We start from the raw sequence: 18,660 nt of genomic DNA, 5'->3' as shown, positions 1-18,660 counted from the left end.
GGGGGTGGAAGGGGGGGGGCCTCAAACCATAAAGGGAGGGGGGAGGGGGCACACACTCACTCTCTCTCACATACACTCTCTCTGACACACTTTATCACACTCTCCATCTCTCACACACACTGTCTCTCAAACATACACTCCGAGAAAAACCTTGCTAGCGCCTGTTTCATTTCTGACAGAAACGGGCCTTTTTTACTAGAGTATTACTAAGGCAGATTGTTCCTCAGATTTACCTCTGAATCTATTTCTAAATTTAAACAGCTGGATATGAGAATAGATAATGTTTTCTCTCAGATAATCTCTGTAGATAATAAAATTTCTTCCTTGTAGAATATGAGTGTTTCAGCTATTAAATAGTCTCATTTTGCATCGCAAGTTAGAGACTATGGAGAACATTATGAGAAGCTGAAATTTACGGCTTCTTAATGTTCCTTTCACTTGTTACCTGTCAGCTGAAATACTGACAAGGAAATACTTTAAGAAAGTTCTGGGACTGCCTAACTCAGATCAGTTAATTTTGGTTAAGTATTATTATGTATCTATGAAAAAGGTTAATTTTGGATGTGCAAGTCAGTTGGGCCCTACAGCAAGTTCTAATATGACTGCCTTTTTGGAGAACTCCACAGATGTTATTTCAGAGAGGGCTACTCTCCTGATCACCTTCCTGCATGAGGGAGATAAATCTGCAGTCTTGTGAGCTTTTTTTGTGGGAAGACTATTCAGATCTTTCCAGATGTGTCTAGGAATACTGAATTGGCAAGGAAAGCTTTTCTAGCTGTGAAGGGTCAGGTATTGGCTTTAGGGACATTTTTTTTTTCTTCAGTTCCCTTGTAAGTGTTACATTACACTTCAGGGAACCCAATATATTTTTATGACCCTTCTCACTTGGAAAGGTTTATACAGGAACGCAGTAAGTGATTAGATTTAGATTGTTCTGGAATATCGAGTTCTAACGATTAGTCTGGTCTCAATATTTAAGATTTAGCTCTTATATTGCCTAATGTTAATGTCACGGAATCCCTAGCCTCCTGCCTAGGGCTACCCCACTGCCACTAAGAGGGTCTACCCCCAGAACAGCTCAGGTCCAGCTGCACCTGCCACTTGTGCTCTACACTAGCACCCTCCGACTGGGTCCCAACCGCCTCTGGGCAAGTTTTCCACTCTCAAATTATCCCCAGTGATTTCTAGGTTACTGGGGCCGCACTCTCCCAGTGGTTCCACAGTTCCTAGAAAGCACTCACAGACCCAGGACACAAATCACCAGGATTCTTAGTCAGTCCAAACAAGCAGAGGCAATAAACTAAAAATGTTTATTGTCATGAAAATTTAGAACAATGAACAGAAAAGGTGCAATTAGCAAAACAATAACAGGTAACTGAACTATGGATCAATTATAACACTAAACATTTGTTTACTATCTAAATAGTACCTGGGGAGTTCAGGACATATAGCAGCTCACAGGTTATCAAATATAACTGTTCACAAGCCCTCAGCAAAGAAATCTCCCTGTCTAAGACTGGAGAAAAAGCCAATACATCCTAGCTGAATTTGAGCTCCTGGGCCAGTCAGAGCCCAGAATTGCAAATTTTAAAAGTAGCTGGCCACATCACTGCAGGTTAACTTCTCTGTGTTAAACTAAAGAAGGAACAGTTATTTCTCTATAACAGCTTTAAACCTAATCATGCACCTCCTGCTGGCCGAACTAGAGAAATACACTTCATGAAATATTCTTGTAATTTATATGCTGGAAAATTCACCATTTTGCCACAGTTAATATTTCTTTAGGTACTTAAATCTCTTTGCTCTTCCTAGATGTGGGCTGTAATATTTAGTTATTTATTGATGTAAATTTTTCTTTCTGTATTCAGAGGAGTTTGTGATTACTTTCTCTGTTCCCTAATTTAGGGCCCTGTTTACTAAGCAGCGCTAAGGGCGCATTAGTATTTTTAGCACGTGCTAAACGCTAAGTCGCCCATAGGAATATATGGGCAACTCTAGTGTTTAGCGTGCGCTAATTTTAGTGTGCGCTAAAAACACTGGTGCGGCTTAGTAAACAGGGCCCTTAATGAGAAATGTGTAATTATTTCAAATTTCAATAGCAAAAAATGTCTATGGACAGTGACATATACCAAAACTACAAATAAATCAATCTTTAATTCACTGGTAAATCGTAAAGACCAAAAAAAACCAGGAACAAAGTACTGTGTACATTAAATCACTGTATAAATTATAATATACTCAAATAGGATGAGCTCCCTTAGACCTTTTGTTCACCCACTTGCAGGGCTAATAAGACCTTAGTGGGATATAGCCAGTGGTGTGCTGGAACCAGCTGGCACCGGCTCGCCAGAGCCGTTTGTTATTTTTTAAAGAATTTTGGGAGCCAGTTGTTAAACTTTAACAACTGGCTCCCAAAATTTGGACAGGGTTGGCTCAGGTCCCTTCCTGGCAGCGTCAGCTCTAGCTGCCCTGTGGCTGGACGTCTCACTCCGACTCCGACGACCCTCGCTCGCAGCAAAACAAAAAAGAGCATGAAACCGTGCGCAGGGTTGTAGCCCTGCCTGTGCTGCTGCCGGCTCCCTTCCTCCTCCCTCTCCAAAACAGGAAGCTACATCCTGAGGAGAGGGAGGAGGAAGGAAGCTGGCAGCAGCGCGTGCAGGGCTACGGCCCCGTGCACGGTTTCATACTGTTTTTTTGTTTTGCCTGCCACAAGCATGAGGATCGCAGCTCAAGGTTCTTGCTTCAGGCCACCGATGTACCGGCCATGGAGAAGAAAGGAAGCCAGTAACAGTGAATGCAGGGCTGCAGCGCAAAGAAGACATATTAAGTCAAGATTCCTCAGAGGTTTGTCTCTTTCCCCTACCCCACGCAGTCATCATCCCACACAAATCAAACAGTCCTTTGATTTGTCGTTCTTTAATGTTGGTAGCATGTTTATTTAATCTCACTTATATGTTCAAACATGCCAGCTTTTCATAGATAGAGTAGTAAATTGTTATAAATCGTAATTAGTGTGTCATTTGGAGGAGGGGCTGGTTATAGGGACACTCTAGCATGTGTTGTATTCATGCAGAGAGTTTTTTTTTCTATACTAAAACAGGTATATTATGAGAATCAGGTGCTCAACATCCAGAGTTTCTGTCTATTTATTTACTTATAAGTTATTTATGAGATTTATATTCCCACATTAAACATGAATTAGGTTGAAACCTGGGAGCATTTAAAATCTCTTTTTTTTCCCTGTGCCTGGATCAAAAGAGAAAGATAGTTGGCATCCCTGCCAGCAAAGGTATGCCTTGCATGCTCATTTGGGGGCAGAGGGGAGAGTGAGGAGTGAGTTGCCCTCCAATCCACCTCGCCCCCCCCCCCCCCACACACACACACACATTGTACGGCTGGCTATCCCTGGAGAGAGAGCCTGTTGTTAAAAATTTTCCAGCAAACCACTGGACATAGCACTTCTATTATTGGGAGCTCACTCCTGTAGTGATGTGAGTGTGCTATAAGTGGTCAAAATAAAGTGCAAAACACTGAAATGCCTTTATGTTTAAATTGCACTTGTTAATGTCACAAAAGTGAGTTGGAATTCTCACTGAATGAAACAGTTAAAATATAAGCACCAAATGATATAATAACTAATAGTGATGAAAGTACTTATCTGGTGAGCCTGGCGTTCCCAAGACGCTGGAAGCTCCCAACAGTGAAGCGCTGTAACTGTTCCATTCAACAATAGGTCGCTGTTGAAAGACTGCTCTCCCCTGGAAAAACGCCCAACTCCGTGGGTTTCACAACTTTCCTCAGGGACTTGGGTAAGGGCTTGTCTCTCCGCTCCAAATATCGCCAGCTGAATGGGTTCTTTTGGCATTGCCATGCGGGAACCACTAGTGCAGCTTGATAAGAGGCCCACAATGCTTTACCTAGTCACATGTCTGATTTATAAAATCTTGTTTCTGCACTGACTAGGATGCCCCTCTAGTCGTCAGCTAGAAATGTAGTTTTAAAAAAGACAGGCAATGCTAAACTAGACTTCTGCCTAGGATAGTAACTGTTCAAGGTAGGGTTTACATGTACACATGCAGTTTTAAAGGCTAGTAGCTTAGTAATAACAATGCTAGTGTATACGTGTGCAGTTTTAATAGAATAATTTTGCTTAGGCAACTGCCTGGTTTTAACCAGCAGGCTGGTCTGTATGATGATTTTTTAAATGCAATATAAGTAACGGGTCCCTTTCAGTTTTGTTTTTCTGTTCTTATGTTAGGCATGTTTTACTCTGTATTTTGGACAAGACTACTTTTTAAAATGTTAAGATAATTATTGCTATTTAACACAATCATGTAACATGTTCTATCTTGGGATATTGGCGATTGGAAAAAAAAAATCTGACTACTTTTTAAACATAGTTATCTGGTGCTGTGAACATACGTCACTATATACAAGACAATCTGCAAGCAGTAGGCAGTTCTTAATGAAAAGCTAAAGAGGATCCACGTATGTGGAGAACTCAATAGATCCCACAGATCAGCAAACAGAGATAAAAGAAGTGGGAAAAGTAAACCAGGCTTGTCCAAAGAACTGGGACCAAACAAATAATTAATAATAAAATTAACACAGTTTATTAATGTTTCCTTAGAAATGACTCGACACAACGTTGTGTTTCGGCCTCCATTGCCTGACCATTTTAAGCAGGAAAGAACTTGTGTTTATTTGTCCTTAAATTGTACTAACCCCTGAAGTAACCCAGAAGTGGGCAAAATGTGGCCATGCAGAGCAGTTTTAAATAAACTATACTTTTAAACGTCCATCCTTGTGATCTACTTTTCTTCCATTGCTGCTCCTGGTTGTGGATCCTACCAAGCCTCTCCTGGACTGCTACTTTGCTGACATGATTAGTCACGTATTGAGTCACAGAGGATGATGCAAGATGAGTACCTAGGTTTCAGAATTGTTCTGAATTGGAGGGATAGCCTAATGATTAGAGCAGTGGACTGAGATCCAGGGAAGCCAGGTTTCAAATTCAACTGCAGCTCCTTATGATCTTGGGCAAGTCATTTAACCCTTTGCCTTAGGTATAACCTTAGATTGTAAACCCTCCAGGGATAGGGAAATGCCTACAGTAGCTGAATGTAACTCAGCTTGAGCTACTATTGAAAAGGAATGAATGCAAATCCATTCCAAAACATCTAGCCATTGCACTATATGTACAGCTGCAACTTAGAAATCCTACAGTCAGTGCATTAGTTAAGGAACAGTTCCGCCATATGGGTATTTTGGGTTTGATTTTTGAGTCTGGTTTCTTTTCTTCAGGCCACCCAAGGCAGGGGATGCTGCAAAAGCATTGTTCAGTCTTGGTGTACAGCATCTCAGTTATCACATACTGGCAGTACCTAATGATCAGGCTGGGTGCACATGAGCCAGGTTGTGGAAGGTCAGGGATTGTTGAACCAGTGGCTGGACCAGATTTGGTTTGGGGTGAGGGAGAGAAAAGCCCTAAATAATTGCAAATTGAAACTTATGGTGATGTAACCCTGTAATAGCTGGTTCTGATTGAGCTGGAAACCCCCCTTCCCTCTAAAAAAAAAAGGAACAGTTAAAATTAAATTAATATATTACAAAATATTTTATGCTAGCTGCTGCAGCTATTTCTGTTATATTTCTTGTACTTTATTGTAGTGGTTAAACAAGCCTCTCCTTGAAGGAAGACTGAGCCTGAATAGTGAAGTTTCTGGAACTGATCTTAAGTTATATTCCTCAGCCAGGCTTACAAACCATTTCTGTGCATCGTCTTTGCTAAGTAAGATGGCATTGCTTGTAATGGAAACGCAGGAACTTCTTACAATTACTGAGGATGAGCAAAGGAAGATTAACAGTATTTGTAAGTATGTAATTGTTTAAAACCAGGTAGCTGAAGTTCATTTTCATTCATTGCATTTTCATTTTCATTGATTTAGTAGTGCTTTTTTTTGCCTCTTATTTGTATATTTCTAAGCTGTTTACAGTATTAAATTCATACTCCTTGTTGACCAGACCAAACCAGTGAGTTATGTTTTTCGACCTGCGGATGGAGACAGAACAAAGAGTAGTTCCATGTGCTTTGCCCCTCAAAAGGAGAATGTGCATCCCTAGAACTCTCAGTATTCTTTGTCTCCATTCAGATGGTGGACGAATCATGCAGCTCCTGATCAGTTCTTCTCAGCCAGCTCCTGACCCAGAGTTGGTTTTGTTGGACAGTAGAGCAGGGGGTCCTGTTTCTACATAGTTTTGCTCCCCTTCTCACTTTAATGGGAGCAAGGGTGACACTCGATGGTGCTGAGTCTCCCCCCCCCCCCCCCCCCAACTCTTCACAGAGGTTTTCTCAGAAATTACAGAAACCAAGGATCTGAGATCACCCTCCACCTTTATAAGTGCTTTGAGGTGTTCTCTATTTTTTTGGTGCGGTCTGTATCTTTTCTTTGGCACCCTTTTTTTTCTCTCATCCGTCGGTTTCTCTGTGGGTGGCAATATGCCTTGCGCATATAGTTCGGTCTTAGTGCGACACTGTTGCCGTTCAATGTTAGCTGTATCTTGGAGGGTCTGTTTTGTTATGTTATGCCAAGATCCTGGGTATCTGGTTTCAGAGACTGCTTCCAGTTACGGTTGCCTGGCAACAACAGTGCCATAATGTTTTGGATGGGGGTGTTCTCCCAACCTCCTTTACCGTCTTCTTAGCCCGCACTTTTAAACTCTTGGCAGGGTTTGTGATCTGGCAGCTTGCGTTGTCCTGATGGGGCTAGTAAATGCCTTGGATGGTCACAATTTTTGCTACCCTAAAACAAAAAAAAGGGGGGGTTATCTGCATACACAGTTGGGCCGTTTGTGGTAAGCTGTTTTCTTTACCTGACAAATCAGTTGTTTTTCTTGGGGACACATTGCTAAGGTTAGCAGGGTAGGAGTACTTCTCCAGTGCAGCTGTTGAGTGGAGGAGCAGCCTAGTGGTTAGTGCAGTGGCCTGAGAACCAAGGGAACTGGGTTTGATTCCCACTGCAGCTCCTTGTGACTCTGGGCAAGTCACTTAATCCTCCATTGCCCCAGGTACAAAATAAGTACCTGTGTATAATATGTAAACTGCTTTGATTGTAATCAGAAAGGCACGGTATATCAAATGCAATCCACTTTCCCCCTTCCCTTTGAGTGTTCCCTGTGGGCTTGGACGCCATTTATGGCTTTCCCAGAGGTCACGTTAAATCTTAACAACACTATACTATGTGGTGAACCCCTTCCTTGTGAATCAACAATATCTATAATTCTTGGGGAATCTGATACCAAAAGTATAATCTCACCAGACTAGAAAATTTAGCTGGAGAATGCACGTTTTCAAGAGGAAAAGGCCTTGAGAAGCCCCCAGCTTATTTTAATTATTTATAGCGGGGGCTGGGCTTCATCATCATTGGCCAGAAACCTCTATTTTAACAGCAATCTTATCTTTGTTCTTAAAGAATCTAGGAAGATTACTTAGCTTTGCTTGTTTGCTGCTACTTTTCCTTTTGCAGCATATCAGTCTCTCAGCCACCAGGAGTACTGACCACAGCCTACGATGGCCAGCGTTTTGACCTCTGCCTCAGGGTTGTGGTCACCGATAGTATCTATCAAGAAAAAATCAGGTTAGATACATATTGTACACATTTACAACCGAAATATTAGTAGTTACCTCCTCTGTGGTGAATCGGAGAGAAACAAGTAAGCAAATATGGCTGCCTCTATTATAGAGAAACGTCAGACGCTATACTTCATCCTGGGCCATTCAGAACTAAGTTGGAGGGGGGGGGGTGTATGTGTGTATATTCGCGCACGCTTTTTTAAGTACGGGTCACATAATGATGGCATCACGCTAGGTTGGGAGCTGAAAGGGACAGAGAATTCTTTCATCAGAAAAAATGACTCCATTCAATTTTGCCATTGAGTCCCATTGGAGCTAAGGATTGGAGGTGAAAAATCCAACGTTGTTCGTTTTGAAGCAATAAACGTTTTTGTTCGCTCTAATGCGATTCCGAGGTTCTTCTATTTGCTGCAAAACAAAACATTTTAATTGGGAAAAGGTATGATGAAGCGGTTCACAATGTACTGCTAATGGTGAAGTATTCTTTTTTGTTTTAATAGCGCTTTTGTGTTCGATCAAGTGAATATATAGAGGACGTGTGGTCTGTCCCACATAAGTTTTATTGCAGGGACACAATATGCAATAGATTACGTGGAGGGGCATAATCGAACGGAAACGCCTATCTCCATGGTCGTTTATCTCCGAGAACGGGTCCGTGAAGGTGCGGGCCGAACCGAATTTTCGAAAAAATGGACGTTTTTGAGCTGGGCGTTTGTTTTTTTTTTAGCGATAATGGAAACTAAAAACGCCCAGCTCAAAAACGTCCTAATCCGAGCTATTTGGTCATGGGAGGGGCCAGGATTGGTAGTACACTGGCCCCCCTGATATGCCAGGACACCAACTGGGCACCCTAGGTCAGTGCGGTAGACTTCAGAAAAAGCTCCCACATGCATAGCTCCCTTACCACGGGTGCTGAGCTCCCAACCCCCCTCCCCCAAAACCCACTACCCACAAATGTACAACACTACCATAGCTCTTAGGGGTGAAGGGGGCCATCTACATGTGGGTACAGTGGGTTTTGGAGGCCTCCCATTTACCAGCACAAGTGTTACAGGTGGGGGGGGGGGGGGGGGGATGGGCCTGGGTCCACCTGCCTGAAGTGCACTGCGGTACCCACTAAAAGTGCTCCAGGGACCTGCATACATGCAGGCCTCTAGGACTGGTTGCTGCTATATAACATTGGCACACCAGTTGACACCTGAAGACTAATCTCTCCGAAAACGTCCTTTATTGGAATAACCGCCTTTACTCACAGTTAATTGCAGATCAGAGGTTGTGCCCCACTGGCAACGAGTCTCCCTGGTACTGAGATGAGCAGTAGGTCAGAGCTGGCAGAATGGTATACAATGCCTTCTTTCAGCCACATTCAAGGGAAGAACTAAGTTGTCTAACTTGGCTAACACAGGAAAGGGAACTAAAACTGGCTTACAAAAATGGCCACTACCGCATGGACTACAACAGGAAACACAACAGGGCACACTCTGACCCAGTAGGCAGGGGGAAAAGCACCATGGGAGAAGAGCCTACCAACTACCAACATCGTGAGACTGTAACACAAGCTAATGAAATCACGGAGCCCAATACCCTACACCCACCACAATGCAATGCTGATATGACCCTGTACTGCACCCGAGAGCCACATCTGACCCAGGGAAAGGCTGTGAGAGGATCGAACACATTGTGCTGTCATGGAGGTGGGTACGGCATTTGAGGCTGGCATACAGGCTGGAAAAAAAGTTTTTAAAGTGGGGTTTTTTTGGTGGGAGGGGGTTAGTGACCACTGGGGGAGTCCGGGAAGGTCATCCCCGATTCCCTCCAGTGGTTTGGAGCACTTTTTTGGGACTTGTTCGTGAAAAAAAAGGGTCCAAAAAAAGTGACCCAAAATCGCGGTTAAAACGCCTTTTTTTTTTTTCCGATTATCAGCTAAAGACGCCCATCTCTCCTCGGCTGATAACCATGCCCCAGTTCCGCCTCCACCACGCCTCCGACACGCCCCCGTCAACTTTATTCGTTTCCGCGATGGAGTGCAGTTGGAAACGCCCAAAATCGACTTTCGATTATACCGATTTGGGTGCCTTTGCGAGACAAACATCTATCTCCCGATTTAGGTCGCACTATGTGCGTTTTTCTCTTTTGAAAATAAGCTGGATAGTCAGATTTACAGTCAGTATTAGTTCTTAAAGTGTATGTTCTTGCTGTCAGCAGATGTTCAAATGTTTGTATTTCCAACATATTCTGGCACATGCAACAATCATTGCATTTCCTGTGACTCAAGTTTCTTGAGCGACTATAAGCAAATCTTACTCTTGTGCCCGAAAAAGCTGGTAGCATCTGTAAAATATTCCAATGTTTTTTTTATGATGGTAGATACCTTACTAGCTTGAGTCGTGTATCTTAGAACACATGTCAGAATATCTTCTGCAGCATGTTGTGTGCTCGCAGATTGATGTAACAAGTGCTCTCGGTGATCATATTTAGCCCTGCGGTATGCTTGTTTTACCACTTTCTTAGGATATCTTCTTTGTTGTAAACGTTCTCTTAAATCCTTCGCTTTGATTCTATAGTCTTGTTCTTCTGAGCAAATGCGGCGATATCTCAGCATCTGTGAAAAAGGTAAACTGTCCTTCAGAGGTTTTGGGTGACAGCTGGTATACTGTAGTAAACTATTGACATCCGTTTTCTTCCACTGCACTGTCGTTCTAAATGCGGAAGCTTCTTTTATAACACACACATCTAAAAAATTGATCTCATTCAAGTCCTGCTGATAAGTAAACCTGATTTTATGATGACGCATGTTCAGGTACCGAATAAAATCAGTGAGTGTGGAGAGATCAGCTTGCCAAAGCATGAACACGTCATCTATGAATCTTATCCATAGTTTGACGTGTATCCAAAATGGACTTGGATAGACAAATTTTTCTTCGAAGCATGACATAAACAAGTTTGCAACAGAGGATGCGAGGGTCGCCCCCATAGCGACTCCTGAAATTTGCTGGAAAATTTTGCCATCGAACTGAAAATAATTTTTCTTCATAGCCAAAGTGGCTAAGTGTATTATGAACGCAGTCATCTGGTCACCTTGTGAGACCTGGTTCATGGTCAACTACTCCCTAGTTTCTCAGGTAGTATGAAATGAGTCCTAGGTCCTTTGGAAGACGAATGTTTTTCCTCGGACTGTTGCTTGGTCCTTTTCTTAGTACTTTGTTCTTGAAGGGTTATCCTTTCCCTCCATTCTCCTTCGCTTTCATTGTTCATTGTAAGTTCTAGAATGTGGATATTCAGCGTGTGCTTCATTTCAGAGCTGGACCAGCTCTTCATGATTCTGTTCTATCTTCATCGTCTATTTTACTTTGCGCCCAGGCTATTAAGGACTATTTTGCTACATCCCACTGGTCTGGTCTGGATGACAAGAAAGGAAAAATTGTCTTACCTGATGATGATTTATTTTCCTTTAGTCCTACCAGAGCAGTCCAGAATCCCTCCCTTTTAGAGTATGCATTCATGTTTATGATTTGCTTTCAGTCAGTCTTGTACATGTCGTTCCTTTTCATGGATGTTTGCTGGGGGGGTGTATTGTATCACTTTTATCCTGACTTAGTTCCGGGGGGGGTGGGGGGGGGAGGTTATGTCTGTAATTGACTGAGTGGGGCAGCTTGCCTTAGCTTGCCTTATCTTTCACTATTGACCGACATGTTGGACTGGAGCATCATTGCTTGGCTAGAGTTTTAGGGCTGCACATTCCCCAATGAGGGGCTAAGCACATGGAACTACTTTTTTGTTCTCTGTCTCCATCCATGGGTTGATGGACTAGTCCGGTAGAAAGAAAGGAAAGAAAATGATGAGGTAAAACATAATTTCTTCATATCACATGAAACAAAGCAATCAAACCAATACCATAAGTATAGTATTTAACATTGATGTACCCATAGAGAGATCAGACATTCAGCTTAATGGGGCAATTCTGTAACCTAGGCGCTAACATTTATGTGCAAATTACGCATGTAAATATTTAGAATGGTAGCATCCCACAATATACAAGCATATGTGTTGGCATGCCACTTTAGCACAATTCTGCAAATACCAACATATATGGTATTTACCTTGAGGAATCCTGAGTGCTGCAGAATCATTCATTTATACTATTAAATCTATATTTCATTATTAGTATTGTTAGACTTCTAGCTTGCTATGGAAAGATTAAACACTGAAAATACTGGAAAAAACAAGATGGCGTCCGGAAGGGAACGCTAGCCAGACGGCTCGTCACCCGTTTCCCCTCAAATCCTTTGTAATTTTTTACCTTGCGATGCCGAAACGGAGGGGCAGGCAGCGGGTGACTCCCTCCACAGCTGCCGTGGTCTCGGGACCGATGGACCCTTTTGCGCAGCCTGTGGGTGTAACGGGGCAGGATTCCTCGCTGCAGGAGGGAGCAATGGGAGGTTCCTTGCTCCCTCAGCTTGAGGCCGATATCACTTTTAGCCCCGAACAGCGGAGTCCTCCGATGATGCCGGCAAGGGGTCTGCAGCAGGGGCAGGAAGCACTCGGCGTCTCTGACCTGGAAGTGCATTCAGCAGAGGGAACTGTAACAGACCAAGAACTACCGGCTGTGGAAGTCGGAGGAAAAAGACTCAGTGAATTGCTGGCTGGGAATCAGGAGCAGACAACGAAGAGAGACTTGACTGAGCTTACTATACCCAGTAAGTCATTTTTGCCTTCTAAACCTGGGAATATAACTCTTGACTCGATTTGGGAAGCCTTGGTAGGACTTGAGAACTCTTTCACACAGAAGATATCTCAGGTGCTACAAGTAACTCAGTTGCCTTTGGAAAAAATTGATGCTTTAGAAACTAGAATGAGTAACACTGAAAAATCTTTGATTTCATGTAATGAAGCATTAAAAACTTCTCAACAAATACAATCAAACTTGATAAAAGAGAACATTATTCTTCATCAAAAGACTGAAAATTTGGAAAATCAACTAAGAGCTAAAACTCTTAGGTTGATTAATTTCCCAAAAACTACACTAATGGCTCCACTAATAATGTTTAAAAAATACTTATCAGAAATTCTAAAGATCCCCGAACAAGCATATCCTCCAATTTCAAAAATATATTATTTGCCTCCATATAAAATTGAGAAACAAAAAGGTGTAGTGGACCAACAAGAACAAAGACCTGATGCTTCATTTGACATGTTGAACTTAACGCAAGAACTTCAAAAAGAAGAAATGACAACGATTCCAGCAACATTGATTGTCTCCTTTGTGTTAGAACCCGACCGTGATTGGGTTCTTAAACAATTTTTCCGTCATAGAGATGAACTCTTTATGAATAACAAAATTAGAATATTTCCGGATATTGCCAGAGTAACACAAAGGAGACGTCAAGCGTTTTTGAAGCTCCGCCCAAGGGTCCTACAGTTAGGAGGATTATTCTGGTTAAATTTTCCATGTAAATGCGTGATTAAAGTTAGCTCAGTCAAATATATTTTCTATGATGCAAGTCAATTGAATAATTTTCTTGATTATAAGTTTGCAGTTAATTCTACAGCAATTGCAGGCTCTGTCTACATCTACTCCGTAAAAAGGATTATAACAGGCATATTATGTTCTCTTCCTTTTCTTCTTTGATCTTAAGTATTAATGAGAAAAATTTTTTCCTGGAATTGTACCTTGTTTTTTCTCTCATATTGTGGACTTGAAATGGATGAGATAAAGTAATTACCTTATACTTTGATTTTCCTATCAAAATGATGGTAAAATTATGTATAATCATACCTGATAATTTTCTTTCCATTAATCATAGCTGATCAATCCATAGACTGGTGGGTTGTGTCCATCTACCAGCAGGTGGAGATAGAGAGCAAACTTTTGCCTCCCTATATGTGGTCATGTGCTGCCGGAAACTCCTCAGTATGTCGATATCAAAGCTCCATCCGCAGGACTCAGCACTTAGAGAATTACACCCACGAAGGGACACTCTGCCCAGCTCACCACCGCCGAAACGGGGGAGGGGAATCCGTCCAGCTCATCCCCGCGGAGCGGGGGAGGGACACCACACCCGCCGATGCGGGGGGATCTGGCTTATCCTGCAACCGCAACCGCGGGAGGAGCTGACTGACCCTAACACCGCCGAAGCGGGAGGGGTACAAAACTGCCCTACAGCCGCACGAAGCGGGAGGGAGTGCCGGCAGAATTTTAAGTCTCAATCCAGCCCCGTAAAACGGAGGGGAGAGGAATGCAGCAGCTCACTGTAACACAAACTCGTCTTAACTCTTGAAGAATCCAAGTGAAAAAACTTGAACACGAAGTCTTTCTGAAGTAACTGAAGACTAAACTTGAACCTGAAATGCAACCAGAATAAAAACAATACAGATATCTGGGAGGGGCTATGGATTGATCAGCTATGATTAATGGAAAGAAAATTATCAGGTATGATTATACATAATTTTACCTTCCATATCATCAAGCTGATCAATCCATAGACTGGTGGGATGTACCGAAGCAGTACTCACCCAGGGCGGGACATAGAAATCCCTGACCGCAACACTGAAGCTCCAAACCGGGCCTCCGCCCGAGCAGCCACAGTCAAGCGGTAATGCTTGGAGAATGTATGAGCCGAAGCCCAAGTTGCCGCCTTGCATATCTCTTCCAAGGAGACGGAACCGGCCTCTGCCATCGAGGCCGCCTGAGCTCTTGTAGAGTGAGCCTTCAGCTGGATAGGCGGCACCTTCCCCGCGGCCACATAAGCCGCTGCAATGGCTTCCTTGACCCATCTTGCCACTGTAGGCTTAGCAGCCTGCAGACCCCTACGAGGACCTGTATACAGGACAAACAGATGATCCGATTTCCGGAAATCATTGGTCACTTCCAAGTATCTGATGATGACTCGTCTCACATTCAGATATTTAAGAGCAGAGTACTCCTCTGGGTAGTCCTCCCTACGAAAGGAAGGGAGACATAGCTGCTGATTCACATGGAAGCGAGAAACAATCTTGGGCAGGAAGGAAGGCACTGTGCGAATAGTCACTCCTGCCTCAGTGAACTGTAGAAAAGGCTCTCGACACGAGAGCGCCTGGAGCTCGGAAACTCTTCTGGCTGAAGTGATAGCCACCAAAAAGACTGCTTTCAACGTCAGGTCTTTCAGAGATGCCCTTGACAAGGGTTCAAACGGCGGCTTCTGCAATGCTCTTAGCACCAGGTTGAGATTCCACGCAGGCACCACTGAGTGCAGAGGAGGGCGCAGGTGATTAACCCCCTTGAGAAAGCGCACCACATCTGGCTGCGAAGCCAGGGAAGCACCCTTCAGGCGGCCCCTGAAGCAAGCCAGAGCCGCTACCTGGACCTTAAGGGAACTGAGCGACAGGCCTTTGTCCAGACCTTCTTGCAGGAACGTCAACACTGAAGAAATTGGAGCAGTGAAAGGAGAAAGAGAGCCTGCTTCACACCACGCTGCAAAGATACGCCAAACCCTGGCGTAAGCAGTAGAAGTAGAGCGTTTCCTCGCTCTCAGCATAGTGGCGATGACCTTGTCTGAGAAGCCCTTCTTCCTCAGACGCTGCCGCTCAATAGCCAGGCCGTAAGACCAAAGGGGGAGGGATCCTCCATCACCACGGGACCCTGATGTAACAGGCCCTGCTCCACTGGCAACCGCAGAGGATCGTCGACTGAGAGCCTGATCAAGTCCGCATACCAGGGACGCCTGGGCCAATCCGGACCCACCAGGATTATCCTGCCGGGATGCTTTGCCACCCGGTCTAGTACCCTGCCCAACATGGGCCAGGGCGGGAACACATAGAGAAGCTCTTGTGTCGGCCATTGTTGGAGAAGAGCATCTACTCCCAGGGATCGAGGGTCCCGTCCTCTGCTGAAGAAGCGCGGCACTTGGCAATTGGCCGATGACGCCATCAGATCTAGGCTCGGCTGGCCCCAGCGCTTCGTGATGTCCAAGAACGCCTGAGCAGATAGCTGCCACTCTCCGGGCTCCAAGGTATGGCGACTGAGAAAGTCCGCCTTGACATTCATGACTCCGGCAATGTGGGCCGCTGACAGCTGTTCCAGGTTCGCTTCCGCCCACTGGCATAGACTCATAGCTTCCTTGGCTAGAGGGGCGCTCTTGGTACCTCCCTGGCGGTTGACATAGGCCACAGCCGTGGCATTGTCCGACAGGACCCGTACAGGCTTGAACACCAGTACCGGGATGAACTCCAAAAGCGCCAACCGAATGGCTCTGAGTTCCAGGAGGTTGATAGACCACTTTGCCTCTGCAGGAGACCAGAGCCCCTGCGCTGTCCTTCCCAAGCAGTGGGCTCCCCAGCCCGATAACGAGGCGTCCGTCGTGACGACAATCCACTCTGGGGACACCAGAGGCATTCCCGCAGACAACTTGTCTGTCTGCATCCACCAGCTCAGCGCCTTGTGCACTGCTGGATCCAAGGGAAGACGCACAGCATAATCCTCCGACATCGGAGTCCAGCGCTGCAGCAGAGAGTGTTGTAGTGGTCTCATATGAGCCCTGGCCCAGGGCACTACTTCCATCGTGGCCGTCATAGAGCCCAACAGCTGCACATAGTCCCAAGCCCGAAGAGGAGAGGCTACTAGGAACTGGTCCACCTGAGCCTGAAGCTTGACAATCCGATTGTCTGGCAGGAACACTCTCCCAGATACTCCAGGGACTGAGTCGGGCGCAGCTGGCTCTTCTCCCAGTTGATGATCCATCCCAGGGAGCTCAAAAGAGCAACTACCCGGTCCACAGCTTTGCCGCACTCTGCATAAGAGGGGGCTCGGATCAACCAGTCGTCCAGATAAGGATGGACTTGTACTCCTTCCTTTCGCAGGAAGGCCGCTATGACCACCATTACCTTGGAAAAGGTCCGCGGAGCAGTAGCCAACCCGAACGGGAGGGCTCTGAACTGGAAGTGTCGGCCCAGGACTGCAAAACGCAGAAAGCGTTGATGAGGAGGCCAGATGGGAATATGCAGGTACGCTTCCTTGATGTCCAAGGATGCCAGGTACTCCCCTGCCTTCACTGCCGCTATAACAGAGCGGAGAGTCTCCATGCGAAAGTGCCGCACTTTCAAGGCCCGATTGACCCCTTTGAGGTCGAGGATAGGCCGGACCGAACCTCCTTTCTTTGGTACCACAAAGTAAATGGAGTAACGCCCCTTGCCAAGCTGACTTTCTGGCACCGGAACGACCGCACCCAGGCGGATCAGATTGTCCAAAGTCTGCTGCACTGCCACAGCTTTGACCGGAGACTTGCAGGGAGAGAGTACAAACCCGTCTCTTAAGGGTCGGCAGAACTCCAGCTTGTAGCCGTCTCTGATGACTTCCAGCACCCAAGCGTCTGAAGTTATTGTGGTCCACTCGCCCAGAAACGAGGACAGCCGTCCTCCAATCTGCACTGGGGCGTGGACCAATACCCCGTCATTGGGTACGAGACCCTGGGGGAGGACCGGAGGGAGCACCTCCGGGACGGCGGTCTCTGCGAAAGGAATGCTGCTTGGGGGAGAAATTCCTCTTAAAGGAAGTGGGGGCAGAAGCACCCGACCTGCCCGGGCGGTACCGACGGGCTTCCTGAAACCGTCCTCTGGAGGTACCGGGACGAGCACTCGCCCGAGCCCTGACCTCCGGCAACTTCTTGCCCTTAGACGTGCCGAGATCAGTCACGATTTTGTCCAGCTCGACCCCAAAGAGCAGCTTGCCTTTAAAAGGCAATCTAGCCAGGCGGGATTTTGAGGCGTGGTCAGCAGACCAATGTTTCAGCCAAAGCCACCGCCGCGCAGAGACAGTCTGAGCCATGCCTTTAGCTGAGGCTCTCAAGACATCATACAGCAAGTCTGCCAAATAGGCTAAGCCCGATTCCAGGGCTGGCCAATCATTCCTCAAGAAATGATCCGAGGGGGAAGCCCGCTGCACCATAGTCAGGCACGCCCTGGCCACATAGGAGCCGCAAACTGAGGCCTGCAAACTTAAAGCAGCCGCCTCAAAGGACGACCTTAAAGCCGCCTCCAATCTCCTGTCTTGGGCGTCCTTTAGGGCCGTGCCACCTTCCACCGGCAATGCCGTTTTCTTAGTCACCGCAGTGATTAAAGAATCCACGGTAGGCCACAGATAGGCCTCACGTTCACTCACAGCCAAAGGATAGAGGCGGGACATAGCCCTAGCCACTTTAAGGCTCGCTTCTGGGACATCCCATTGAGCCGAAATTAAGGTGTGCATGGCATCATGCACGTGGAAGGTTCTAGGCGGGCGCTTAGTCCCCAGCATAATGGCAGAGCCAACAGGGGCTGAGGGAGAGACGTCCTCCGGAGAGGATATCTTCAAAGTGTCCATGGCCTGTAACAACAGGTTGGGCAAATCCTCCGGGCGAAAAAGCCGCGCTGCAGAGGGGTCATCCGCTCCATCCGAGCGGGGATCCGTCTCCACCAAGGAATCCGCAAAGGACCGTTGGGAGACCTCAGACACGCTGCCCTCATCTACATCGGAGGAGACAAATTCCTCCAAGGCCTGGGAATCAACCCGAGGGCGTTTACCTCTGGGAACCTCAACCTCTTTACCAGAGGAGGGAGCGGGGGCAGCGTTGTGCATGAGGAAGGCCCGATGCAGCAGCAAAACAAACTCGGGGGAGAAACCCCCCAGACTGAGCACCTCCGCAGCCTGGGCAACAGCCCTAGGCGCGCTCTCAACCGGCGCTCGCAATAGCGGGGGAGAGACATGCTGCGCATCCAAAATGGCGTCCGGCGCGAAACTCCGCGAAGGAGCCGCGCGGGAAGAACGGCTCTTAACTTTAGCCGCTTCTGTGCCGTCGCCCAAATTAAGGGCGTTCATGGCATTAATGTCTCCAACCTCAAGGGCGGCCCAAGAAGAAGCCGTCCGAGCCGCGTGGCCGGCCAAGATGGCGGAGGCGAGGAGCGGGGGATGGGCGTTTATGGCGGGAAAAACCGCCACGCCGGAGGAAGGACCGGGACATGCATCGGTCGCGAAACTGTCACCCACCAAGGGCGAATCCGGCTTGAAGACCCCCGCA

At 46.2% G+C, this 18,660-nt stretch overlaps 1 protein-coding gene across 1 annotated transcript in view; it reads left to right on the top strand.

Annotated features, from left to right (window-relative positions):
• LTN1 (listerin E3 ubiquitin protein ligase 1) overlaps positions 1-18,660 on the top strand; it is a 154,171-nt gene that overhangs the window by 55,860 nt on the left and 79,651 nt on the right. Inside the window, exon 16 of the mRNA XM_030204279.1 lies at positions 5,671-5,872. Within this exon, the coding sequence (XP_030060139.1) occupies positions 5,671-5,872 (202 nt within the window). The remainder of the gene's footprint in view (positions 1-5,670; positions 5,873-18,660) is intronic.

This window comes from Microcaecilia unicolor, chromosome 5 (assembly GCF_901765095.1).
Source record: "Microcaecilia unicolor chromosome 5, aMicUni1.1, whole genome shotgun sequence".
Lineage (NCBI taxonomy): Eukaryota > Metazoa > Chordata > Amphibia > Gymnophiona > Siphonopidae > Microcaecilia > Microcaecilia unicolor.
This window is presented reverse-complemented; position numbering and strand designations above follow the sequence as displayed.